Source organism: Rhinoraja longicauda, chromosome 5 (assembly GCF_053455715.1).
Source record: "Rhinoraja longicauda isolate Sanriku21f chromosome 5, sRhiLon1.1, whole genome shotgun sequence".
NCBI classification, from domain to species: domain Eukaryota; kingdom Metazoa; phylum Chordata; class Chondrichthyes; order Rajiformes; family Arhynchobatidae; genus Rhinoraja; species Rhinoraja longicauda.
This window is the reverse complement of record NC_135957.1, coordinates 22,113,964-22,141,675: the sequence shown is the minus strand read 5'-3', so window position 1 is coordinate 22,141,675 and position 27,712 is coordinate 22,113,964. Positions and strand designations below refer to the sequence as shown.

The 27,712-nt window shown below is 43.1% G+C and overlaps 1 protein-coding gene across 2 annotated transcripts; it reads left to right on the top strand.

Moving 5' to 3' along the window:
- Window positions 1-1,011: 1,011 nt before the first annotated feature.
- On the top strand, window positions 1,012-22,605 carry LOC144593892 (pancreatic secretory granule membrane major glycoprotein GP2). Of its 2 annotated transcripts, none has more exons than XM_078400018.1 (9): window positions 1,012-1,124; window positions 3,775-3,863; window positions 6,709-6,813; window positions 8,478-8,638; window positions 8,978-9,113; window positions 14,270-14,364; window positions 17,447-17,615; window positions 20,034-20,148; window positions 21,863-22,605. In XM_078400018.1, the coding sequence occupies exons 1-9, from the start codon at window positions 1,049-1,051 to the stop codon at window positions 22,033-22,035; spliced, it is 1,119 nt and encodes a 372-aa protein (XP_078256144.1). In that variant the 5' UTR covers window positions 1,012-1,048; the 3' UTR covers window positions 22,036-22,605. The 2 variants fall into 2 exon arrangements, with proteins under 2 accessions (XP_078256144.1, XP_078256145.1); XM_078400019.1 differs by having other exon boundaries at window positions 1,040-1,124; window positions 3,778-3,863.
- Window positions 22,606-27,712: the final 5,107 nt, after the last annotated feature.

Below are 27,712 nucleotides of genomic sequence, written 5' to 3'. Positions count from 1 at the left end.
GCTGGCTCGAAGGGCCGCATGGCCTCCTCCTGCACCTATTGTCTATTGTCTAATCTCACTTTATGTAGTAATTCTTGATTGATAATGTATCAAATTACATGTGAAGTGTATTGGATGTGTTAATGCAGTGAGAGTTCCAGATAAATGGAATGTTTCACTTTTACTCTCATGTGCAGTCAGAATGATGTTCAGATGGTGTGAAATTCTCCAAGGAGCCGATGTGGTTGCAAGAGAGGTCAGTCAGTTCAAACTGAGGTGAGGTCCGTGGAAATTTTCCCTCTCAGAGTATCGTGAAGCTCTGGAATTCTCTGCCACTGAGAATAGGGAGGTGGGATCATTGGATATATTTAAGAAGGAAACAGATAATTATTTGAACGATCGAGGAATTGAGGGCTACGGCACAAATAAGGAGATGAGGCCACCATAGATCAGTCATGGTCATATTGAATGGCGGGTTAGGCTTGAGGGCCTGAGTGGCCTCTTCCTGCTCCTATTTTCTAGGTTTAACATCTCATTGAAAAGATGGTACCTCTGACATTGCAGCACTGTAATATGAGTGTCAGGTTACATAAGGCTTTGGTATGGTCTTGACCATTTGACTTTGAGGTGCATGTTGAAGCAATGCTGACAAGGTAGGAGATGACAGCTACTCGCGGATCATTACTTTTCTGCGAGCTTCTGCTTCATTCCGCTAAGAAATCAGCAGTGAGGCGTACACAGAATCACCACCCGCCCCCCCTGTGTGATACATCTCATTGTTCCTGCTCGGTGCTGAGCCTGATGTGAGCCCAGACAAACGTCCAGTGTAGGCAAATTCTGTTTGCTCCACTGAATGCCTGGTGAGAGTTTCTCTGTGTTTCTCTGTTACCCGGGACCCCAGCAGCCTCAGCTATTCATCCTCAGAATTTCAGTGTCTGGATGGAATCCAAGTGGGCAGTTAAGGCTCAAGAGTCATTTTAAGGGGAAAGGGAATGAATCATGGGAAAACAGATCTAATCCTCAGTGACTAAAGCTACACACCAAAACCAAGAGTTGAACCAGATCCCCCATGGCAGGCTTAAAGCTACCTTTCATAATGGTTGTCTTCCCAGCTTTGACAATGTCGTTTCTGAACCTTGGAGAGGGTAAGTACTGAGTCCGTATAACATTGATCTGATCAATAGCTTGGAGTTGACCTGGGATTATTTCATTCACTTTCAATTTATTTATTTGATTCTGGAATTAACCTATGTAATTTCCTCTATTTATTCACCTGTTAACTATATATCTGATGATAAAGTCTGTGTGCATGTCTACCTTTGGCTACATGTAAATGTAAGCTGTGTTCTGCCTGTTAATGTACTGTAAAATAAAGTAAACTCTGCTTTGATTGTAATAATATTTTAGGAGTGTTCTGCCATCTGTGAGATGTATTTATTATATATAATGGTCCCCCAAGGCCTGCTAAAGGAGAACTAAAGAAAACATGTATTTGTTTAAAATTGTAGGATTGATGAATATTACGTAATCACAGGATTACATTTTGTACCTCCCAGTAAGAACAAACTTGTTGTTACGGGGATAATGCAAGAGAGAAGAGTTCAGATTCTTGCATCATTTGAGTGAATATTTCTGAAAGAGGAGTAAGTTGTACTGTCCAGGACAATAAAAGCAGGGCTGGGGCCAGTATCTCTTTGGGATTGTAAAACAGTGAGGATAGGAGATTTTTATGTATGTAGTCTTGTTCACAACCCCAGGCTGTTTCAAGTTGCTTTACAGCCAATAAGCTACGTACAATCAAAGAAGCAAGTTCGTCAAATTCACACCAAGTACGATACTTAGGAATAGTGATTTGTCAATGAACTGATACCTGCTTTATGGGAAGTTGGTTCAGGGATGAATAATGGTCACAACAGCGGGATGAACATGATCCCTCAGTACTGCATTGTTGCATTTGTCTTCAGTTACAGTAAGTGGGACTTAAATCTTGTGGTAAGAGATCTGGGTTTATGTTTCTTTTGAGAGCTGGTCTTCCCTGAGCTGGGAATTGTCATGCATTGATGGCTTGGAGTGTGGCCAGCACTATGCACTCTTCTCAGCAGCACCAACACATTCTCCCACAGTCTTGCTAAAACCAGGAGTGACAGTAAGGTTACCATGCTGCAATTTATGGGTGTGATTTATGGATGGGGGCTTTGGTTATTGGTGGGTGGTCTTCTCACTCTTTCTTCAGCCCAGTCCCATTGTCTGCCACTGTTTGTGAATACCATTTGAATTCCACTTTGAAGTCAGCCATTGGGGTGCCCAGTTTGAATGCGCGGAGCTGCCCTTCAATAAAGGCTTATCCATGCATAATCATCCGGCAGCTGTTCATTTCAACTTCTCCTTTACCCTGTGACTTATTCAACAGATGAGAAAATACTGTAGTCATTCCTGATTCCTCTATCTGTGCCTTTCTATGGAAGATAACAAATTAACTGAACATTGCAGTTGAAATTTGGTATCCACCAGCAGGTAAAGAAAATAAGAGCTTGCATTTCCAGAATGCCTTAGAATGGTACAAAAGTGTTTTCCATGTCAAATGCTTCATGTGTAACATGTTACCGTACCCTTGCATTTGGAACCACAGCCCATGGTCCTTCCAACTTAGGTTCAATAATGTTCTGCACCCAGGAGATTATGCAGAAGGACAACATTCGGCCTGTGCTGGTACATTGAAAGAACTTACAGTTAGATTGCTTTCTTTATAGCTGTAGAAACTGTTCCATTACAACATATTTTTGTAATTTGCTGCTGAATTTTCCATCACCCTTTCAAATGGTTCATTCCAGACCCTCGGATATCCTGGTCAAAGTGTGAGCCTGACATGAGGAACCCACCTTCATCAGTGGCAATTCATTGATTCATTTCATTAAATGGTCTCACCATCTGTATTACAAGATCACTTTAGATGGTTACCTGGAGTTGTTTGCAAAAGTCAGTTATTCACCTTTTCACACAGTACACTCCAAATCATCACGCCCTGCAGTAAAAGAAAAAAAAACTTGGCTATCTGTCTTTTGATTCTGATCCTCCCACGGTAGAAACAATCTCCCCTTGTTCACCAAAATCCCTAATTATTTTGAACTCCTCTCTCAAGTCTCTGTTTAAGCCTCTCTGAACTCAGGGAAACAATCTCAGCCAGTACTCCAATTAATTTTCATTGTGACATTGATCACACACATTCGATAATCCGAAGGCTTAATACTCTTGGAAGATTAATTTGGGTTCTGGGAAATCATGGCTACCCCTTGTAGCTGCAGCTGTTGATTGAAGTGGTAAAGTCACAGAAATATCATACCTCCGAAGGAGCTCAGTCAGTCCATCATATCTGTGCTAATTGAAGAAGTGCTACCTATTCAATTCCAACTTTCAAGTGTGTCCGTAGCCCTGCGGACCACAACTCTTCAGGCATTCATCCAAGTCTAGTTTAAATGTGATGGGTATTCTGTCCAGGCAACTAACAGCCAGTGAACCAGACTTCCACCACCTTCTGGATGAATACATTTTTACTTACCTCATGTAAATCTGCCTTCAATCTCTTTGAGAGTAGCAGAGAAAACAACCCTTAAACTATCTGATCTTTCCTCATGATTTTACAGCCTAGCAACACTTCCATACATTTAAGATAGATGCGAAATGCTGGAGTAACTCAGTGGGATAGGCAGCATCTCTGGCGAGAAGGAACGCGTGACATTTAAGGGGTGGAGACCCTTCTTCAGACTGAAGGCTATTAAACCTTTCTTTTTTGTACAGAAGTAAACGAGTCTGTGATATGCACCAAGGACTTGATGGAAGTGGAGATTCCCAAATATTTCTTCTTAACGAGGATTCCTCCAGTGTATGTAAGTAAATTGCAAACGAACAGCAGTATTACTTGAAGAAACATAGCAGATAATGCACCCAGTCTGGAATAATTTTATGGAGAAGATCATGTTGACAGTGAACAACCATGAGGTAGTGCACCTTTCCCACAGCTATAGTGACCTGGTTTCAATTCTGATCTCCGGTCCTGCTTGTGCACACCATGTGTATTCTCCGTATGACCATGTGGACTCTCCTTATGACCGCGCACATTGTCCTTATGACCACGTGGGTTTCCCCTTAAGGCCATGTGTGTTCTCCTATGACCATGTGTACTCTCCTTATGACCACGTACATTCTCTTTATAACTATGTGGGTTTCTCCTGGGTGTTCTGGTTGACCCACATCCCAAAGACATGCTGGTTGTTAGGTTACTTAACTGCTGTAAATACCCCCTACTGTAAGTGGCTGGCGAGAGAATTGGAGATGTCAATTTTAAATGTGAGAGAATAGGTCACAAAGAAATATGTGAGGAATGGGATTGATGGAAGGTGAGCCAAATGGTCACCTTCTCTGTCATAAGGAAATATGAACGTTTCTTTAGATCGGACCAAATTATTTAGTCATTTTAACATAAAAAAGGATTGAAAAGAGATATTGTTAATGCTAATTAAGAATAAATTATCCCCATCAGTTTTATAGAAACAACGGGAATAGTTTTTAAAAAAAATGGAAACTATTATGGTAGAATGAACAATTCAATTGCTTCTCGAAGAAAATGAAACATGCCACCTGCCCATTTCAGTGAAATATTAGCTCTGTTACTATTGCCACAGATGCTGCCTGACCTGCTGAGTGTTCCCAGTAGTTTTGGAATTTATTTCAGATTTCCAGCATCCGCAAGTTGTTTGATTCTCATATTCTCGTATGTTCCCAACTAGTCTTATTCACTATTAAGACACAAAGTGCTGGATTAACTCAGCGGGTCAGGCAACATCTGTGGACAACATGTACAGGCAACGTTTCAGGTTGAAATGTTTCAGGTTGGGACTTTTCTTCAGACTGGTCGTTTTGTGTAAACCATCATCTGCAGTTCCTTGTTTCTCCTTATTCACTCCTATGTCTCCTTGTAATAATGAGCTCCAGATTGTTTACACACTGAGTACTAGTAGTAATATTTTTTATCATTGGTGACCGCTATATAGCACCATTAATGTAGTCAAGCATTCCCTGATGCTAAACAGGAGTGTTATCTGACAAGATTTCTGCAGGAAGAACCAGACTATCTAAGAGTATAAATGGTGCAGTTGAGCAAAGCGATCTAGTATTACAGATACATAATCCCAATGATTGATGAGCAGATTAAAGAAACAAACAAGGCCTAGGTTTAATATCTAGAGGGATAAAATGCAAAGTAGAAAAGTTATGTTAAACTGGGCCAGAACTTCTGTTGGTTACCCGCCTCATTCTGCTTCCCATTATACAAAAAGTACTTTGAGGTACTGGAAAAGGATTCATGGAGATGAAATGAGGAGGTTGAGGTGTCACCCCAGGTGATGGAAATGTTTGATAGCCTTTGACCTCAACTTTTCCAATGAAACCCTGCATATCTACAGGAATTTCCAAAGTCTTTTGGATTACTGACAGCATTTAATTTCCACATGTTTCACGTCACCTTGTGAAGAATCAGTATGATTTGCAAGTGGAGAAAATATTGTAACTTGTTGAGGTGGGGTGGCTAGAGCTGAACTGTCTGAAGACTTAAATGCAAATTGGATCTTAATAAATCCAGTATAAAATGTTGGAAAATGTCTTTAGTCCAAGATGGATATAAACGTGGCACTGCCTACCACAGAGTGATTGTGGTGAGGAGAATAATATAGGAACATTTTAAAAGAGCCTGATTTAAAAAGAGGAATTGAAAATGGAGTTGGGTAAGGAGAGATGGGAGAAAGCTCAGTGTAGCATAAACAATTGAGCCACACCGCCTGGCTGACATGAAACACAAGAGATTTATTCACAAAATGCTGGAGTAACTCAGCAGGTCAGGCAGCATCTCGGGAGAGAAGGAATGGGTGACGTTTCGGGTCGAGACCCTTCTTCAGACTGAGAGTATCCATTGTTGCCTTCTTCAAACACAAGAGTATCCATTGTTGCCTATAACTCCAAAAGGGTGTGCTTCAGATATCCAGGCAAGGTGAACTGGGCTGTGATACAAATCTTATCAAAACATTTCATAATCTTAGAGATCTCTATCAGCATTATTCCCAGGCTACCACCCAGTTATTTTGTCCTTGGCAATCTTGTCATACAGCATTCGTACAGGACTTTCAGACCAACTCTTCCATGAAAGCTTTTATCTTTACATCCACTGACCTCTCAAAAGGAGAGGGACGATGGTTTGCTGGGTAATCTGGATTGTGGTAACGGCTGCAACAGGCTTTTATGGCCAGCAGCAGCTTGGACTTTCAAAATGGCGCCAAAACCTGGCGATTCTTGTATGTGGTCTCAGTGGGCTACTTCTGTACACTTTGTACTTAATCTGGGATTGTATTTAAGTGTGGTAATGATTTACTGAACTGTATGCTGAACAAAATAAATAACTACACTGCACCTTGGTACATGTGACAATAAAGAACCATTGAACCAAACACAAGGAGCAGAAGGGGACTTATATGGCAGGAGTCAGAGTGGCATTTCTACCTTTGCCATGTTTCTTCCTGGCCATGATCACTTGAAATTTTATTTGATTTTGCACTATACTAAAGTTCAACACCAAAATTAGTCACAGCCTCCTTACAGCAAACTGATAGATATTCATATTGTGTGATATTCAAGTGATAGTAGCTAAATGTTTGAAATGACTGTTGTCTTTGACTTTTGCAGATTAGGGATCTGCATCTGAATGATCCTGAATGTCAGGGAACAGAGACTGAAGACTTCTACGTGTTCCGTGTAAAAACAAACCTTTCAGACTGTGGCACCCTAACGGTAGGATACCCTGGGCTTTCAATTACTTGCTTTGATTTTAACTTACGGCAATAATTGCAATGTAATGTTGACTCCTGGTTAAAGACATTACCAAAAAGTCAGAAATAAAACGGATGATGCAACAAAATGCTCAGTAGACCAGGCAGCATCCGTGGAGAGAGAATCAGGTCAACAGAGAATCAGGTTTCAGATCATTAACCTTGATGTCAGAGGTGTTTTGGTGACGCTTGCCCTACAGAACATTTTACAACATTTTCTTCTATTTCAGATTTTCAGCATTTGCAGAACTTTGCTTCCCAAAAGTGAGGACATTATTTTTCCTTGTAGTATTTACTAAAACCTAGCAAAACCATAAGGAAGTAGCTCTTGCACTCAGAAGCATTTGCTTCAGTACGTATCCAGTGATCTGGCATTGTCATGATCTTAAGTTACGAACAGAGAACATGTTGGTTCTCTGAATTTATAAAACTGGCAGCTTGTGCGTAAAGGGGAATAGTATAGTAGATTTTTTAAGATAATAACTTCTTACTTACAGGATTGTTTGTTGTTGTCAGCATATCACTGATACATAAGAGGGCTGCACTGCGACAATTACTTCTAGGCAATGCAGGATGTCCCTAGATGTGTTTTTATTTATTTACAGGATGTGGATGCCTCTTGGAAGGCCACCCATTGCTTAAATTAGTTGGCTTGAAAGGCCATTTCCGAGTACAATTAAGAGTCAAGTAAATTGTTATAGATCAAGAGTCATGTATTGGCCAAACTGATAAATGTTCTTCCCCAAAGAGCAATAGTGAACCAGACGGGCATCTAATAACAATCTGGTAGTTTCATCGCCATCATTACAATGCAGGATTTATTTACCTTTACTTTATTTGTCACTGCACATCTTGTATGTGTTTGTGACAAAAAAAGTAGACTTGACTTGACTTGATACCGACTGTCATGATTTTTTAGATTTAGAGACAGCGCAGAAACAGGCCCTTCAGCCCACCGGGTCCGCGCCGCCCAGCGATCCCCGCACATTAACACTATCCTACACTCACTCGGGACAATTTTTACATTTGCCCAGCCAATTAACCTACAAACCTGTACGACTTTGGAGTGTGGGAGGAAACCGAAGATCTCGGAGAAAATCCACGCAGGTCACGGGGAGAACGTACAAACTCCGTACAGACAGCACCCGTAGTTAGGATCGAACCTGAGTCTCCGGCACTGCATTCGCTGTAAGGCAGCAACTCTGCCGCTGCGCCACTGTGCATTCATGAAGCAATGGAAATTTGCAAAAGGAGTTAGAAATGAAAGTCATCCAAAATACTTTTGATGCTACATCTTCCTGTGGCACTGTCTCTGTTTTTCAAATGGGCATTGATGGGAGTGTTTCTGCATGAGAGGATTGAGTCTTGTTGGGATTTAGTGTAGTCGGATGAATCATTTAAAGGGCTGGGTTTGATTGAAGGGTGAGAGGAGATTTCAAGCTGGCTATTTGAAATAATGAAGAGTTAGTGTGCCAGCTGAATGATTTGAATGAGATTCTTAATGTAGGAGATTTGGGCTGCTAGAATTCAATGTGCCAAATTTGCCTCGAGGCTCTTTAATGATGTAATGTTGTTGTAGCTGAATGCTCTGGATAGTAATTTTGCAAAATGATCATTTGTTTCCAGGACTCTGATGATGTGCACATCGTGTTCAGTAACACAATACAGAACAACAACTCTGGCATTATCACCAGAACTTACATCAACCTCACCTTTGCGTGCAGATACCCACTGAACTACATTGTGCAGCAGATCAATGAAGATAACAAGATAAGTGCTGACACCAGGTAACTACTGCACATCTGGAACTCTGCTCAATTCCTTCCCCTTTGTAACGACACGTCCTCTCCCGACCACAGACAAATGAGCCACAGCCAAGTCCGATTAAGGGTCATTGGACCTTTTAAACCCATCCTAAAGACCTACCCCTTCTAAACCCTGGAGTCCAGAGGGGCAGGGAGAGAGAAGTCTGTGGGAGATATGATTTTAGACCCTCTTATTTGTCTCTAGAAATAAAGCCCATCGAGTGAGTTCATCTTACTGTGTGTGCCAATGTATGCATTATTGACCTGATGCCACATCTTGTATCCAGAGCTGCTTCCTCTAATTCACTGTTCTTTTACCAGAACCATCACACTGAACACAGAAGATGGCAACTTCTCCATTGCAATGATGCTTTTTAAAGATGAAAATTATAAGGATAAGTGGACCAGTGTTCCTTTTCTGAGCCTGGAAGATAACATCTATGTGAAAGTCACCATGGTATGAATTATTTCACACCGTTGATCTAGGAGCTGCTGGGATAAGGCACATAAGGGCAGTGGCAGAATGTGATTTGGGTGGAGAATTGTTGTAAAGGCTCATGCAAAGTTGTGTCTTCCCCTGCTCACTTCTACAAGGTTATAATAGATAACACTTTGGACGTTACGTTGGGCTGCCCATAATTTTATCACCGCGTGGTAAACTAATGTACAATAGAAACCATAAAATTATAGGCAAAGGGTGGATATTCAATCCATTGTAGATTATCTTTGCATCTCACAGAGCACTGCACATTTTTCACCACTCCTCCAAGTGTTTATCCAGTTTGCTTTCAGACTCAATGGGCATTCCTTCCTATTAGCCTCAGAATTAAAGGATGCTCTTTTAAAAAGGAGGTGAGGAGGAACTTCTTTACTCAGAGGGTAGTTAATCTGTGGAACTCATTGCCACAGAGGGCTGCAAATATCAGTGGATATTTTTAAGGCAGAGATAGACAAATTCCTGATTAGAATGGGTGTCAAGGGTTATGGGAAGAAGGCAGGAAAATGGGATTAGGAGGCAGAGATCATCCATGATTGAATAGACTCGATGGGCTGAATGGTCTAATTCTACTCCTAGAACTTGTGAACTGAATTAGTATCCATCATCTCTTGGATTATGCACTCCAGATCATCAGAATGAGATGTTTTTATATAAACAAACTCCATTGTTTATATAAAAACATCTCACTCCTTTTGCCAACTAACAAAAGATCCTCTGGTCCTATTCTCTCAGACTGTGGAAGCAACTGCCTGAGGGAGTCAAAGGATGACAAAAGCCTGAGGGAGTCAAAGGATGGGAGGATGACCACAACCACTTTCACACATTGTCTGAAATACATTCCTTTCTTCTGACAGTGACTCTGTTAACTTCCACACAATTGTTTTACATAATTTGTTGAAGTTTAGCCCAGAATTAATTCCTGTAAAGAACATTCTCTCTGCAGAATGATCATTTCCTTCAACCTGTGTCTTGCATTTCTAAGGTAGCCTCATCAGTTTTTGCGCAGTTCTTTGCTTTTGCATTTGCTCTCTATCCAATAAAACAGGCAATTCCACTTCCATTCTTGTGGAATTTAATTTACATAAACTCTGAAATGTAATATATAAGGCCACCACCTTCCCACTCTCTGGCTCTACATTACACTGCAACGTCAGCCCATGTTGCCCACTTGTTACCAAATGGTTCTGCAGATATACGAGGTACCATTTCTTGGAGAGATCAAATTGTTACCAAGGGCAAGAACTTATTTGTTGGGGAAGGCCAAGTATAAGTGAATTTTGATCCGCGTTGTCTTCTCTTCAGTCCTCTCCAAAAATATAATTGTCTGTCTTGGCTGCATTAGGGAATTTGGGCTGTTTAGCTTCACACTATATTGTTTTTTAAAAATTTATGAATCTTTTGTTTTGATGTTTTCTATTAAGTCCTGACTACGGGTGCTGTATGTACAGAGTTCTCCCCGTGACCTGTGTGGGTTTTCTCCGGGTGCTCCGGATTCCCCCCACACCCGAAAGACATACAGGTTTATCGGTTAATTGGCTTGGTATAATTGTAAATTGTCCCTAGTGTGTGTAGAGTAGTGTTAGTGTGCGGGGACCACTGGTCGCCTGGTCGGCGCGGACTCGGTGGGACAAAGTGTAGGTCAGTCACTATATTCCTGATCCATGTCGGGTCTTTAGACTGACATCCTATGGAATGTGTCTGGTGCATGCGTGGTTGCAGCTTTATTGATAAGATGTTAGAATGTTCAGAATGTTCGAGAGAGTGAGACTCTATGTGAAGTTAAACGACTCGTCGTCATTAGAACTTCATACACAAAGGGCCTGTTTCCGTGCTGTATCTCTCAACTAAACAACTGCATTTACAAGCCTATTATGCTGCTGCAAGTAAGAATTACATTGTTCTGTTTTGGAACATATGACGATTAAATACTCTTGACTCTCTTCAAGCGCTTCTCATAGCTGGAGGATACTTGCCCCGTACCACGATCGTCCCGCTGTTGGATCTCCTTCACCCACAACCAGGTATCACCATGGCCACAGCAGGAGGATGTTATTGACCATGCCTGATCTCCCCTCATCAAACATTCAGTGACAGCCACCACCAAATTAAAATGGCGGAAGCAAAATAAATCGCCGCACAAGGAACTCATTCTCCCGAAGATTAGGCCCAAGTCCAAGCCACGAGACCCCACGGATGGGGAATGCCAGACAAAGTGCTCCCCGCTTCCTCCTCATGGCCACCTTTCTGGTTTTCATGTTCTTGGTGTTAAAGGCCTTGTCTCATAAACCTTGTCTGCTTCCATCTGTAGTTAGTAAGCGAGGTTGAAACAGGTTGTCTGCAGCATTGGACACTTTTAGACTTTAGAGATACAGTGCGGAAACAGGGATTTCGGCCCTCCGTGTTTGCTCTGACCAGCGATTACCCCGTATACTAGAACAATCCTTGGTCTGAGCTGAGTTTCCCACCTTATTACCCCTCCATCACCCAGAAAGCTTCAGTTCTTCAGATATGCTGCCTGACCTGCTGAGTTACTCCAGCATTTTGTGTCTATCTTTAGCCTGAGTAACACTGTCTGCTCTGCTTCAGTTCAGCTGTTTTTGATGTTCCCCAGGGTGCTGGAGATACCTCCAGATCAGACAGTTCAGAGTCCCCCGCCTGGCCTGCCATTCTCAGCCCCCAACGAACCTGAGGCCATGCTGCTCATCACCAGATGTGCACCCAGCTTTGCTCAGCCATCAATCCTGCTCTCGCTGACCCAAAGTATTCTCCATTGGCCCCCATCCCGCCTACATTTCTCATCCTTGTGTTTAAAAACTGTCCAAGTCCTACCTCGTCCCCACTCCTGATATCGCTCTTTCAACTCCTACATCTGTTTAAATTTCCTTTTCTCCTCACAAAGTGCTCAGGAACCTATTTTTTTGTTAAAGGAGCCATTGAAGGAGTATCTGGACGAACACTTGAATCACAGAGGCATGCAAGACTACAGACCCAGTCAGTGCTGTCAAATAGATGAGTAATTGATGGTCAGGATGGACATGGTGGGCCAAGGGGCCTGTTTCTGTGTTGTATCAATCCATGACTCTATGACTATGACTTGAAAACTAGTTGTTATAGCCGCTGTCCTTACAGGGACAGGGGTTACAGCTGATGAACATTGAGCCTTCAGATGGCAGGCACTATTAGGGAGCCCTGCGGCTAGCAAACATGAAATAATGAGTGTGAATATCAATTGCCCCATTGTGTTCTGGTGAGAAATACAGAATAGAAGTGATTGGCACCCAGGAATATGAACTGCCCACTTCAAGACTGAGCCAGATTCTGCACCAGTCAATGGAATCTACCTCTTCAGGATCATTCCCCAAAATTCCCCTTTCCTGACTTAATTGCCAAATGGAGGAAATTCCATCAAGAAACAGAACACTGTTTAGCAGATGTCTATCATGAGCAGGAGAAGGAAACTGCTTGCTTTTGTGCAAGTACTCTTTCCAATCCTAGGATTTAACAAAGATTTTTGTAGCTAACAAAAAAAGTTGTTTGATTATGTTCAGGTCCCACAAACATCAGGAGTACCAATGACCAAATGATCCCAATTAGTCTGATGAAGGGTTCCGACATGAAACGTTACCTATCCATATTTTCCTGAGATGCTGCCTGACCCGACGAATTATTCCAGTACTTTGTGTCTTTTGTAAAGGAGCATCAGCAGTTCCTTGTTTTTAATAATCCCTTTGAAGTTTGTTGAGGGCAACAGGCTATGGGAGAAATGTTTTGTGTAGGAAGGAAATGCAGATGCTGGTTTACACTGAAGATAGACACAAAAAAGCTGGAGTAACTCCGTGGGTCAGGCAGCATCTCTGAAGTCAAGGAATGTGATGTTTCGGGTCAGGTCTGAAGAAGGGTTTTGACTAGAAACGTCACTTATTCCTTTTCTCCAGAGATGCTGCTTGACCCGTTGAATTACTCCTGCTTTTTGTGTCTATCTTCGGAGAAATATTTTGTCCACCTTCAAAGCAATGGCATGTTCATTTTATCTCTCTTCAAGAGGGCAGATAATGCCTTGGTTGAGTTGAGTATAGGAGCAAAGAGGTCCTTCTACAGTTGTACCGGGCCCTGGTGAGACCGCACCTGGAGTACTGTGTGCAGTTTTGGTCTCCAAATTTGAGGAAGGATATTCTTGCTATGGAGGGCGTGCAGCGTAGGTTCACTAGGTTAATTCCCGGAATGGCGGGACTGTCGTATGTTGAAAGGCTGGAGCGATTGGGCTTGTATACACTGGAATTTAGAAGGATGAGGGTGGATCTTATTGAAACATATAAGATAATTAGGGGATTGGACACATTAGAGGCAGGAAACATGTTCCCAATGTTGGGGGAGTCCAGAACAAGGGGCCACAGTTTAAGAATAAGGGGTAGGCCATTTAGAACGGAGATGAGGAAGAACTTTTTCAGTCAGAGAGTGGTGAAGGTGTGGAATTCTCTGCCTCAGAAGGCAGTGGAGGCCAGTTCATTGGATGCTTTCAAGAGAGAGCTGAATAGAGCTCTTAAGGATAGCGGAGTGAGGGGGTATGGGGAGAAGGCAGGAACGGGGTACTGATTGAGAGTGATCAGCCATGATCGCATTGAATGGCAGTGCTGGCTCGTAGGGCTGAATGGCCTACTCCTGCACCTATTGTCTATTGTCTATTGTCTATTGGTTTAACATCTCAACCGAAAGATGGATTGGTTAATAATTAAAAGTCACTATTTAAATATACACAAAATCAGTTAAAATGTAACCTTTGTTTTCTCGTTCCTCACTATTATGATTTATTTTCTGTAGAAATGTGTCTTCATCAGTTAGAGTCATAGACTCATACAGCATGGAAACAGGCCCCTCTACCCAGCTTGCCAATGCCACCCAAAGTGCCCCATCTACAATACTCCAACCTGTCCGTGCTTGGCCCATATCTCTCTAAACCTTTCCTATCCATATACCCATCCAAATGTCTTTTAAGTGTTGTGATAGTTTCTGCCTCAACTACCTCCTCCGGCAAACTATTCCATATACTCACCACCCTTTTACAAAATATTCCAGATCCCCACATCACCAGTATGATCTTTGTGGTTGCTTTACAGATACCAACTCACTTATCTGTGCGCCTGGAGAAGTGCTGGGCAACGCCAACCAATGAGCCTCATCATAACACTCAGTACGTCTTCATTAAAAACAGGTCGGTGACTGGTCCATTGTTTTCACAATGTCGTTGGTTGCTAGGCTAATGATGGGATCAGAGCAGTAAGAGACAAACAAGTCACAGCTCACTACTCAAAACCGTCTGAACAAAAGCGCACCAGTTTCAACACTACAAAACGTGGCAAGGTCCCCACTTGTACAAACATATTATTCAGGAGAACTTCTCTCACACAGCATACAGTGCAGTAGAGCGACATAGTGTGCAGTGGTAGAGTTGCTGCCTTACAGAGCTAGAGAATCCGATCGTTACTATGGGTGCTGCATGTATGAGTTTGTTTGCTCTACCTGTGACCGTGTGGGTTTTCTCCATGTGCTTCAATTTCCTCCCACATTCCAAAGACGTGCAGGTTTGTAGGTTATTTGGCTTCCATAAAAATTGTCCCCAGTGTGCAGGATAGAGCTAGTATACGGTGATTGCTGGTCAGTGCGGACTCAGTGGGCTGTAGGCTCTGTTTTCATGCTGTATTTCTAAACAAAACTACAAATTTGTGAGTATATTATTGCATTATAAATGGTGCATGGGGAGGGTAGAGCTTACTTAAACAGGAGAAGTGCTCAGGACATCTCGTTCACTTGAAAAAAGAAACCTGGTGCGCAGGGGCGACCATCAAATGATTTAAAACTGGTTCCTGCAGGGAGACATCTACTTATGCAGAGAGAGAGAGAGCGAGTGAGAGAGAGAGAGAATTAACTGGCTCCCAAACTGCCACCATACATTGGATGAAATGAAATGGAAATAGGGACCCAAACAAGCAATACACACCCTGCCTGACAATTAATTCTGTTGACGTTAGGTAACAAGGAGATTCACATCTTTTATGTTCCCTCCAATTCCTTGCAATCCCAATCTTTTCACCTCCATGCAACACAGTCAGTGTCTCAGCTTTGCCCCAGCATGTATTTCCTCTCAATTCCATTGCACTAATCAAAAGTCAAGAGTGTTTAATTGTCTTATGCACTGAACACTGAAATTCTTATTTGCTGCAGCTTTCCGGGTACATTAACATTATATTCAATTTAAAGGTAGGGTTGTGGTGTGGTTCAAGAGCCTGATAGTTGATAGCAAAAAGCTGTTCTTGAACCCTGAGTAACAGTTCTCAGCATCTTGTACCACCTTCCCGTTGGTAGCAATGAAATGCCAGTGCGGCCAAGATAGTGTGAGTCTTTGATCATGTTAGTTGCCTACTAGTAAGACTATCCCAGGGATATTTATCGTCCAGTCCTGGCATTTCTTCTTCACCCCAGAAGATTTATTTCCACATTTGAACCCATTCCATTATTTAAAGCTTCCACTAACATTTTATTCTTAAGTGTAAGGTGGCCCACTTCATCTCTCAACTCTTCTTTTCATTATGTTTATATGGCGGCTGGAATTTGCCACCATTCCCCATTCTCCGCCCATTCATTTTCCTTTTCTCTTGTCTTCCATATGAACTGTCTAACTTACAACCTTCCTATCCTGCTGCTTAACTCTATGTGCTTACTCATCGTCACAAGGTATGCTTCCTTGCGAGGGCCTAGATGTGGCTCATACTCTAAACTCAATCAGCAGAAAACAAACACAGACTGAAATCTCTCAGTTTTGCAGAAGAGGCAAGACACTTGAATTTCTGTGCAAATTCATCTGCATGTAATATCTTTTCCAATCAGGCAGGGTAATCAAATATAATTGATGTGTTGCTTGATGTGTCTGGTACACAGAAAATCGAACTACAAGCGGTTCTTATAACAGTACAGAGGGAATCCATTTAGTCTATCGGGACCATGCCTGCTCCTCGGGAAATAATTCTCCCCTTCTCCTTATTTTCTTGTAACTCAACTCTTGCTGTTTCTCATATGTGCCGAACAACTCCACTTTTGACTCATTTTTGCTACTTACCTACCCTTGGGGTAACCTACAGTGGCCAATTATCCTTCCAACATGTCTTTGGGATGTGGAAGAAAACTGGAGCAGTGGGACAGAATCTGCACAGTCACAGGAGGAATGAGCAAACTGCAAATTGATAGCACCAGGGTTTTTTATGTCGATGTTTCACCAGCATAATTCCTGAGATCAGAAATGCACAGCCCCCTGGAGAAACTGAGATGACATTTTTGACATGGATATTGCAGTTTCGATGATGGGGTTCATATGGGGACGGGAGATCAATTTGTGCTCAAATAAAATGCGGTTTAGGTTTAGTCAGAGAATGATGAGGGAAGAGGCTATTAAGAGGACTGTGCATTTCTGATCGAAGGAAATATGCAGGATTTTATATTGAGAGTAGTACTGTCTGTGATTGGAATAATAAAATTCAGCATCGTGTTTGCAACTGATCCATCAGTGAACTAAATATGCACAATGAAAGGTCAATGAATTAGAGGTAAAAGTTCCATCTCATCAGTTCATACATCAATGGGAATTGTCAATTCCAGTTGTTTCTATCACATGACTTGCTGCTCATGACGGGCTGTTCAATATATCTGTCATGCTGCACTACCTTCCTTCTAAGTCCACAGGCTCTTCATTTTTCAATTGACAATAGCTGTACATCCTTTCATTTAGAGATACTGCGGGCCCTTCAGCCCACGCCGACCACCGATCATCATTCACCCTAGTTCTATATTATCCCACTTTCTTATCCACTCCCTACACATTAAGGGCACTTTTACAGAGGCCAATTAACTCACAAACCCGCACGTCTCTGGGAGGTGGGAGGAAACTGGAGGAAACCTATGTGTTCACAGGGAGAATGTGCAAACTCCACACAGACAGAGGCCGCGGGCAGGAACAAAACCGTAGTCTCTGGTACTGTGAGGCAGCAGCTCTACCAGCTGTGCCCTGTTCTTTTCAAACTCCTAGCAGTTGTGCTGTCCTACCCATGAGTTACCTCCTGGGTTCAGCTCTCACCCTATATCCTGGCGATTAATCCTCAATTTCTCGAGGCTATGGGACAACTCTGGAGGGTTGGTACCAGTGGCGTAGAAGATGAAAGCAATAAAAATGGTCTATGATTTGTGCAGATTCACTCAACATTGCTTTGGTTGTTACTGACATGATGGTGTTGTTCTATCAACAGCTGCCCAGAGATAACAACTGAACACACCCTATCGGTGAAAGCAAATGGACAAGGTTCGGAGGCCAGATTTCGGATTCAGATGTTTAAGTTTGTGGGGAGCTCCTATAATGATATCTTCCTGCACTGCCATGTTCAAATATGTCACAGCACAGTTGTCCAATGCAAGCCTGTAAGTATACAATGCTGTAAGTTTGAAGGGTGTTGTTACAACTTGAATGTTTGAGAGTTCATTTCCCCCAATAACAACTGGCCTGCGAGCTCAGCCGTGGGGGTCTCAAATCTCAGCCATAACAGTCAGCATTATGTGATCTAATTTTTACCCCTTGCTTCCAATGGCATTTTGGACATGGAAATTGCAGTCTCGATGATTGGGTTAATGTTGTGACTGAAGATCAGTTTTGGTTCACATAATGAGCAAGTAGTCACATTCAGTTACGGACAGTCACAGGTTGAGAGGGGGCTGTTAAAAGGCATTTCTAAACTAAGGAATCATACAGAATTTCATATTGAGAAATGTACTGTCTGAGGCTGGGATAATATAATTCAACATGCCCGTGCTTTTAGCTGTTCTGTCACTGAATTAAACATTCACATTAAAAGGTCAATGAATTGGAGGTAAAATTTCCATCTTGTCACAATATGAACATCTGTTCATACACCAATGTTTGGAAATTCTCATTGTTTGAACATTTTGATGGTTCAGCGTCTGGCTCACCAGGTTCCATTTCTCACATGTCCTTTATATACACCCTAACACTGTCTCCTGAACTCCTTTAAACATACCGGGACCCCGCACTATTTCCCCGCACTAGCTTTAAACTCACGGGCTCTGTTTCCTACACTCCTTTTCAGCACCCTGGAGCCCTGTTTCTGCATGTTGTTTAACTTCGCCAGGTTCTGCTTACTCCTTAAACACACCAGGGCTGAATTTTCCATGCATCTTTTAAAATTGCTGGTTCATTGGAAATGTGAGAACATAGGACAGCACAGCAGAGCACAGGAATGGGTCATTCGGTCCCCAATGTTCGTGCCAAACATGATGTCAAGTTAATCTGATCTCATCTGTCTGTACATAATCCATATCCCTCTATTCCCTGCACTTCCATGTGCCTCTCTAAAAGCCTTTTAAATGCCACTATTGTATCTGTCTCCTCCACCACCCCTGGCCATGCATTCCATAAGGTCATAAGGGAGAGTAGAATTAGGCCATTCAGCCCATTGAGTCTACTTCACCATTCAATCATGGCTGATCTATCTCTCCCTCCTAACCTCATTCTCCTGCCTTCTCCCCATAACCTCCGACACCTGTACTAATCAAAAAAGCTATTAATCTCTGCCTTAAAAAGACCCACTGACGGTCTCTACAGCCTTCTGGGACAAAGAATTCCACAGATTCATCAACCTCTGACTAAAGAAATTTCTCCTCACCTCCTTCCTAAAAGAACATCCTTTAATTCTGAGGCTATGACCTCTAGTCCTAGACTCTCCCATTTTTGGAAACATCCTCTCCACATCCTCTCTATCCAAGCCTTTCACTATTCTGTACGTTTCAATGAGGTCCCCCTCATTCTTCTGTGAGTACAGTGAGTACAGGCCCAGTGCCAACAAACGCTCATCATAGGTTAACCTACTCATTCCTGGGATCATTCTTGTAAACCTCCTCTGGACCCTCTCCAGAGCCAGCACATCCTTCCTCAGATATGGTGCCCAAAATTGCTCACAATATTCCAAATGCGGCCTTACCAGCGCCTTTTCGAGCCTCAGCATTACATCCCTGTTTTTGTATACACACCCTCTTGAAATAAATGCTAGCATTGAGTTTGCTTTCTTTACTACCAATTCGACTTGCAGATTACCTTTTTGGGAATCCTACACCAAGTCCCCTTGCACTTCCGATTTCTGGATTCTCTCCCCATTTAGAAAATAGTCTACGCCTTTATTCCTACCACCAAAATGCATGACTGCACATTTTGCTACATTATATTCCATCTGCCACTTCTCTGTCCACTCTCCCAACCAGTCCAAGTCCTTCTGCTGAGTCCCTGCTTTCTTTATACAACCTGCCTTCCCCCTATTTTTATATAATCCGCAAACTTGGCCACAAAGCCTTCAATCCCCTCGTCCAAATCATTAATACACACGGTGAAGAGCAGCGGCCCCAGCACCGACCCCTGCGGAACTCCACAAGTCACTGAACCATTCCAGGCCCCCATTACATTCTATGTAAAAATACTTGCCCCACACATCTCCATTAAATGTTCCCCCTCTCACCTTATAGCTGAGCCCTCTAGTGTTGGACATTTACACCCTGGGAAAAAAGGTTCTGACCGTCCACCCTATATATACACCTCTCATCATTTTATATACTTCTATCAAGTCTCCCCTCAACCTCTGACGTTACAGAGGAAACAATCCAAGTCTCTCCAAACTGCTGTTCACTCAACAAATATAAAGGGTTGCGAGAAAAATAATAACACTCAACAATATATATTTTTTGTATTTTCAAATTGAATCTAATGTGTAGCTTAAGTTAATGTTCAAAATGTTCCAAATATGAAATAAACAATAATTATCTGTATTTGAACAGAATTGCAGCAGTTTTGATGAGGTTGCAAGAGCACGAAGAGAACTTGCCTCATTACACATTGTTTCTTATGGACCAATCAGTCGAAAATCATCCAATACGAAATCAGTGAACCCAGGTAAACCTCTCCAAGATCACTTTATCTCGGGAGTTTGTTGTCTCACCATCTATGAAGTCAATGGTTCAATGGTACTTTATTGTCACGTGTACCGAGGTACAGTGAAATTTGATTTACCATACAGTCATACCAAAAAAGCAATAAGATACAAAACTACATTTAGATTAAACATAAACAGCCACCACAGCGGCATGTGAGAATCCCTAGGGCACACAGCATAAGCAGAGACCCACAGCCCAATGGGTCACACGGTCCGGGCCACACACACGCTCCTCATGGCAATCCCTCCAAGTCCCCACCAGCGCAGGCAGCACGTCCATCTTATTTTTTGGCGACCTCACATTCCCCAATGTGATGGAAGGCAAATAACTTTTACCTTCTTCCTCCTTTTCTCCCGCGGTCGGGGCGATCGGAACATCTGCAGTCGTGGCGATCGAAGCACCCGCAGTTGGTGATCGAAGCCCCCTCAATGGCGTGGAGGCTCCCATGATCGGGGCAATCGAAGCTCCTGTGGTTGGAGCTCCCGAAGTCGATCCCTAACAAAGGGACCGCCAGCTCCACGATGTTAAGGCCACAGTGCGGACGGAGATACGATACGGAAAAAGTCGCATCTCCGTCGAGGGAAGAGATTAAAAAAAGTTTCCCCCAATACCGCCCCCCCATAACACAAAAACTAAACTTCCACGAAAACACAATTAAAACAGACTATAAACAACAAAAGAAGAAAGGGACAAGACAGGCTGTTGGCAAGGCTGCCACTTACGGCGCCACATGGTGGGATGGCATTGGCAAGGGCATGGGCAGACCCAGTCATGGACATTCCCTACACACACATGTATCAGGAGGTCAAATGCCCTCATTCAGTGATCAGGAAAGATGTTCCTAGTGACCTGGCCAACATTTCTGTCTCGGCCAACACCACTAAAACACATTATCTAGCCGTATGTTCATTGCAGTTTGCACCATGTCAGTCCACAAATTGGCTCACAATTTTCTAATACAACAGTGGCTGTACTTCAGGGAAGCACTGCATCGGCGGTAATACACTTTGGGGTTCAGAGAGTGTGTGCAAGGCAATCGAGCTCCCACTGGACTGTACTGGGCCGGACACTCACCGGCTTCCACCCACCCCAAAAACATGGGGGTTAATAGGTAAATTAGCTGCTTTATGTTGCCTTTACAATGTGTAGGTGAGTGGCTGAAACTGGCGGGACTTGATCGGAAAATGAAGAGAATGAAATGTGATGAAAGTGAAGAAAGGTCTGAAGATGGGTCACTTATTCATATTCTTCTTGCGTATGGCATGCACAGCCTAAAGTTGTAGGTCAAGGGTAGGTCAAGGGTAGGCATCCAGGCCTGGGCAGCAGCAGTTGCTGGGGGGATGGCCTTGATGCCACCAGGGAAAAGCCTCAGCGAGCAGACCAGACCATCCTACACTTATTCATGTTCTGCAGAGATGCTGCCTGAGCTGCTGAGTTATTCCAGCACTTTATGTCCTGTTGTGTATTAAACAGCATTTGCAGTTCCTTTTTCTGCATGATCTACCATGGACTTTGTTTTTGTTGCACTATGTACTTCGGTTTTGCACTTATTGTCTGGTTACCTAGTATTACTAACTATTGATTTATTAAGTTGGTCTCTTATCTCCACGATGGTTTGTGAACATCTTTTGATATTTGATACACTTATTAATGCAAGTTTCTTCTCACTACAGGAGCAGTATATCTCCCCCATATTGAAATTTGCATCTTGACTGGAGTGCTACTGGTGGTGCTGATAACATCGGCTGTGCTGTACAAACTCTGGCTGCGGACAGAACGCTCAAACCTTGCAACCCGTGTGCAACTAACTCTGGCAAACTTCTCTCATTCTGAGCCAGCATCTTGAACAACGTTTCTCACAAGTTCCAATTACTCTTCGTATGCCATCCTCATCTTAGTCCATGGTCCTGCAGAAAATATAACTCTCTTCTGAGTTCATCCTAATTCAGTATCATCTCACCATCCTATTTTAACTCAACTCTTTCTTCCTCTTCGGTCTGTGCGGAATTACACAGCTTGGAAACAGACCCATCAAGCACCCAGTTACATTAACCCATGATCCCATTTCTTTCTCTTCACTTTCCCATCAACTCCCCCCCCAGTTTCTGCCACTCACCCACATGTTCTGGGGCAACTAATTAACCTATTAACACACATGTCATTGGGGTGTGGGAGGATACCAAAGCTTCGGGTGGAAATCCATGCAGAGAATATGCAAACTCTACACAGATAGCACAAGAGTCACTCAGGCTATGAGGAAGCAGCACTAGTGACAACCCTACCCCTAAACCAGTAAACACAGTTCTCTTTATTATCATTGCATTCCAATATTCTACTAGCCAGCAACCTCATTCATACAGAACATACAGAACATCATTCATTTTCATTCCCATGTGTTTTCTTCTGGTACCCAAAATGTATTGAGTGCAGTAAACCCACCGGGGAGGGGGGGGGGGGGGGGTAGGGGTGGTGTCTGTTATTGCTGATTGACTGCTATAACTTAGTGAGGGAGGGGAGTAAAGTTGTAAAGTTTAACCCAAGGCTGTCAGGAAATAAACACTACACTGGGGGGAGGGGGGTGTTTAAACTTGTGGGAATTCATAGGCTGGGGAGCCGCAGAGGACACAGCCCCTCGCATGGATGGTGCGCCAGAGACAGGGCTGGTACACACATCGCTTTCATGCTGCCCGCTCTCTCCGCTCCTGCAATCGGAAACATGCCACGCGGCGCCACCTCATTAAGTAACTGAAAGAAGTGGGGGAATGGTGCAACAGGAGCCTAGGTCCGCTACAGCCGAAATACGCTCTCTAGAGGTCCATTATTGCAAGGGTTTACTGTACTTGTCTTCAGTAAGAAGGTTATGATAAAAAGGAATCTAAAGGGGTGCCAAGTTCTTCCTTCAGTTCCTTGTTGGGCAGAGCCCTCTGGAATAGTTTTTTCTCTGAGGTAAATTTCTGTTTCATTCCCATCTGTAAATGTTTAGAAACTGAAAGTTCTTCAGGTATAACTGAGGAATTGTAAGGAATGCACAAATATTACTGCTAAAATGCTTAAAATGATGTAAAAGAGTCTGAAATAAATGAAGCATGGAAAATGTATTAAATGCTTAAAAATTAAAATGACTAAGCTTGGATTTCCAATTCTTAATACATGCACATCCTTAAAGATCCTTGAACTCAATATTTTATTAACATGATCTATAAAGAACACACAACTGATACCATCTCCCCTCCAGTATAGTTGTTCTGATTTTGGATCAAAGGTGCACACCATTCAACTCTTCTCCTTTCCTGCCTTTTACTCTGTATCTCAATGGTGACTCAGTGGATAACATGTCATCAGGGTTTGAAGGTTTGTTTTAAGTTCCACTCAGGTCATGACAGATGTGACACAAATTCGTCTATTTTTCAGCACAGCTTCCTACTGGGAGTGTGAGATTTACAAATTTTGTTTTGTCTGGACATTGTCAAGTGCAGGGCATTTTTAAACTATCCCGTAGTTTCTTAATTAAAAGTCGAATAAAACTTGATCAGGAAAAAGATAAAAGGTGTAAAGCTAACACAGTAAAGCAACAATCGTAATTAGACAGTGACTACAAAGTAGAAGGCTCAGAAAGATAACATGAACATGTGATAAAGACACATGATTTTAATTAACACAAGGTTTGTACACCTGACTGCAGTAGGATTATCGGAGATCATAAAAATGAGGAGGAACACATAGGCCAGGTTGAGTTTCCTCTCCGTTGCATATGATGGCGGCTGATTTGATCTTGACCTCAACTACACTTACCTTCCTGTATGCCTTAAACCTCAGCTCTCCAGTGCTCCAAATATCTATCTGCCACAGCCTTGTATAGATTAAATGACTCAGCTTCCACGTATCTCTAGGGTAGTGAAATTGAAAAATTCAACCCCCTCCGGGAGAAGAATTTGCTCATATAACTGCCTTATTCTGAACCAATACCTCCAATTCTAGGTATTCCAAATATGGAAAATCCACCCCTGGGAAAACATCCTCTAAAACCGACCTTAACAAATTTCTAATGAAGGGTCCCAGATCTAATACATAAATTGTTTCTCTTTGCACAGATAAAGGCTGACCCACTAAGTGTTCCAGGCATTTTTCTTTAGACAATAGACAATAGACAATAGGTGCAGGAGGCCATTCAGCCCTTCGAGCCAGCATCGCCATTCAATGTGATCATGGCTGATCATTCTCAATCAGTACCCCGTTCCCGCCTTCTCCCCATACCCCCTGACTCCGCTATCCTTAAGAGCTCTATCCAGCTCTCTCTTGAATGCATTTAAATAGAAGATTTCTAAAATCTGCAGTTCTTTTTATTTCATTTTCAAAAGTGTAGGCACAAATTACTCAACCTTCCTTAAGGGAGTCCCGAACTAAGGGCCACAGTTTAAGAATAATGGGTAGGTCATTTAGAATGGAGATGAGGAAAAACCTTTTCACTCAGAGAGTTGTGAAGCTGTGGAATTCTCTGCCTCAGAAAGCAGTGGAGGCCAATTCTCTGGATGCTTTCAAGAGAGAGTTAGATAGAGGTCTTAAAGATAGCGGAGTCAAAGGATATGGGGAGAAGGTAGGAACGGGGTACTGATTGTGAATGATCAGCCATGATCACATTGAATGGCGGTGCTGGCTTGAAGGGCCGAATGGCCTACTCCTGCACCTATTGTCTATAAAAGAGAAAGATACAAAACGACTGCAGAATCTGGAATCTGGAGCAGAACTTGTAGAGAAACTCAACAGGGTCAAACAGCAGTTGACATTTCAAGCAGAGATGCTTTTTGAATGGTCCAGTGGTTCCTTATTGTCATTTATACACAGCACAGTAAAATTCTTTTGCACAACCCACAAATGCACAGTCACCACATTTTGGTTCTATTTATAAAGAAAAAGCACAAAGTCCATACCACATGCTGGAAGTACTGGAGCCCCCCCCAATCCAGATAAGCCCCAGGATGCTACAGGCTTGCGGGCCCTTACCTTGCCTGACTGCCTTTGTGTCAGCCAACCTTGCAATGCGCTGTAGGCAAGACCTCGGTCCCTCTTTTACCGGCCCACTCCTCGCATCATTGTCAGTGGCTCCCTCGACTCTCTGGTCTTCAGGGCGTCCGAGCTTCCCCCTTTAGGCAGCGGCACGTTGGACCCTTCTTTGCAGCGTCAAACCAGACTTGCTACTGCACGTGGCCGCCCTTGGCCCGCCGGGTCTTTGTTCTCATCGGCTGCCAGGTGTTCATTCTCGACGGCTGCCAGGTCCGTCCTTGTATGGCTTTGGGTCGCCTTGCGGGGGCTCCCTTTCTCTGGACTGTAAGAGAGAGTGAGTATAAAGGCATGAGTATGGGGAGGGGAGAGGGTAAAGAACTGGCATGGGATCGGTGGATCCAGATGAGGAGGGGTGGATTGATGGATGGAGTCAGGTGGGGGGAGGGGGGGGGGGAGGGGTGGATATGACCAGTGAGACGTGTTAGATAGAGGTAACTAGGGGCTGCAGGGGATGGAATCTGATGGGAAAGGAAGGTTTAGTATGGGACCAAATAATGTAGATGGGGTAGGCAGGTGGGTGCAGTGGGACGAGGGGGTGCATGGATGATGGGCAAATAGTATGGTTGGGGAAGAAGATGGGTGAGAAGGGCGGGATGATGTGGGAAGGAAGGCTGTGAATGGAGGATCTGTCATTCTAACCACTGAGATATTCACTCTTTCCCCTCCAATCTTTCAGTCTAGAAGGATCCTGACCCGAAATGTGGACTATTTATTTCCCTCTCTAGATGCTGACTAACCGCTGAGTTCCTTCAGTAGTTTGTTTTTAGTTGTTCATCAGCCAATCCCTTCCTCTTAAGAATAATGGTGAACCTTCTCTCAACAGTCTCCAAAGCAAACGTTTTCTTCCTATTGTATGGACCAAAACTATAAGTAGTCCTCTCGTCTGAAGAAGGTCCCGACCCGAAACATCACCTATCCATGTTCTCCAGAGATCTGAAGAAGGGTCCCGACCCGAAACATCACCTATCCATGTTCTCCAGAGATCTGAAGAAGGGTCCCGACCCGAAACATCACCTATCCATGTTCTCCAGAGACCTGAAGGGTCCCGACCCGAAGCATCACCTATCCATGTTCTCCAGAGACCTGAAGGGTCCCGACCCGAAACATCACCTCTCCATGTAGACATATCTATGCAATTTCACAACCAGATGATCAGATCAAAGTTCTGCAATCACGAACATTCAGCCACGAACATTGGTGTAAAAAAAACTTCCCCATTCTCACCAATGGCAGTGCCCATAATATGAGAATGAAAGACAAGGCTGAAGCATTTGCAAACATTTTCAGCCTGAAGTTTCAGGTGCATAATTCACCGTGGCTTCCTCCCATATATACTGCCATTACAGAAGCCAGTTTTCATCTACTTTTATTCACTCTATTAGTGAAAAGAAACAGAGAGCACCAAATATGGCAAAGGCTACAGGACCAAATAATATTCCGGGTCAAGTGATGGAAGTGTGCATTCTTAAATTCATTGATAAAGGCTAGTTAACTGACAATGCGAAGAGTTGTACAGGTCCTGTATATCCTGTTCACAAAAGCAGTTTAAATCCTATCAACTTTCTCTTCTCTCTTTGATTATTTTTCTTTTGTTTCCCCTCCTACGACCACATCTGACATCTTTCCTCTCCTTACTCTACATAAGCTAAATGTGTACTTAAGCATGTGCCGAAATTGCTAAATCGGGTTGCACTTCCATAAAAGGATGACGAAATGCAGTTTACTTGTTGCTTCCTTCGCCTCCTCATTCCCATCCACATTTATCCTGTCACTTGCTCTCCCGGGTTATTTATTCAGCCAGTTATTTCCGTCAGCCCCATCACAGGCTCCTCCCTTCCCCCATATCAGGGAATCTCTCTCATATTACACCCACGGCTCCAAGGATTATTCTCTATTTTTACTTTTACAGTCTCTTTAATTTTCACACCTGAATGAATGCTGCCCCATAAATCACTGTTCCACGAGTAAAACCTCTGTTCACTGGCAGTGTTTCTGCATTTACTGTTTCCAATTATTTTCATGATTAGCTTCATTCTCCCCTATTGCCCTCAAAATTACATTCCCCAATTAATCCCACACCCCCAGAGATTACACGATACTATCACTCCTTCTTAGGAGAGCTACCCCGCATTTATCGCTTTCAGTGTTACTCACTGGATCAGCCTTAGCAAATGAAAAAAAGGTTGTTGGCCATTCGAGCCCTGCCCGCAAACCGCAACCATGACCTGGCAGCCCAACACCACCTGCTCTCTCCCTTCCTCAACAGCCCACTTCAACTCAACTCACCCCACTCCAACTCCTCAACTCACCCCACTCCAACTCCTCAACTCACCCCACTCCAACTCACCCCACTCCAACTCCACAACTCACCCCACTCCACTCCAACAAAGAATGGAACAATTGGGCTAGTATTCACTGGAATTTAGAAGGATGAGAGGGAATCTTATAGAAACATAAAAAAT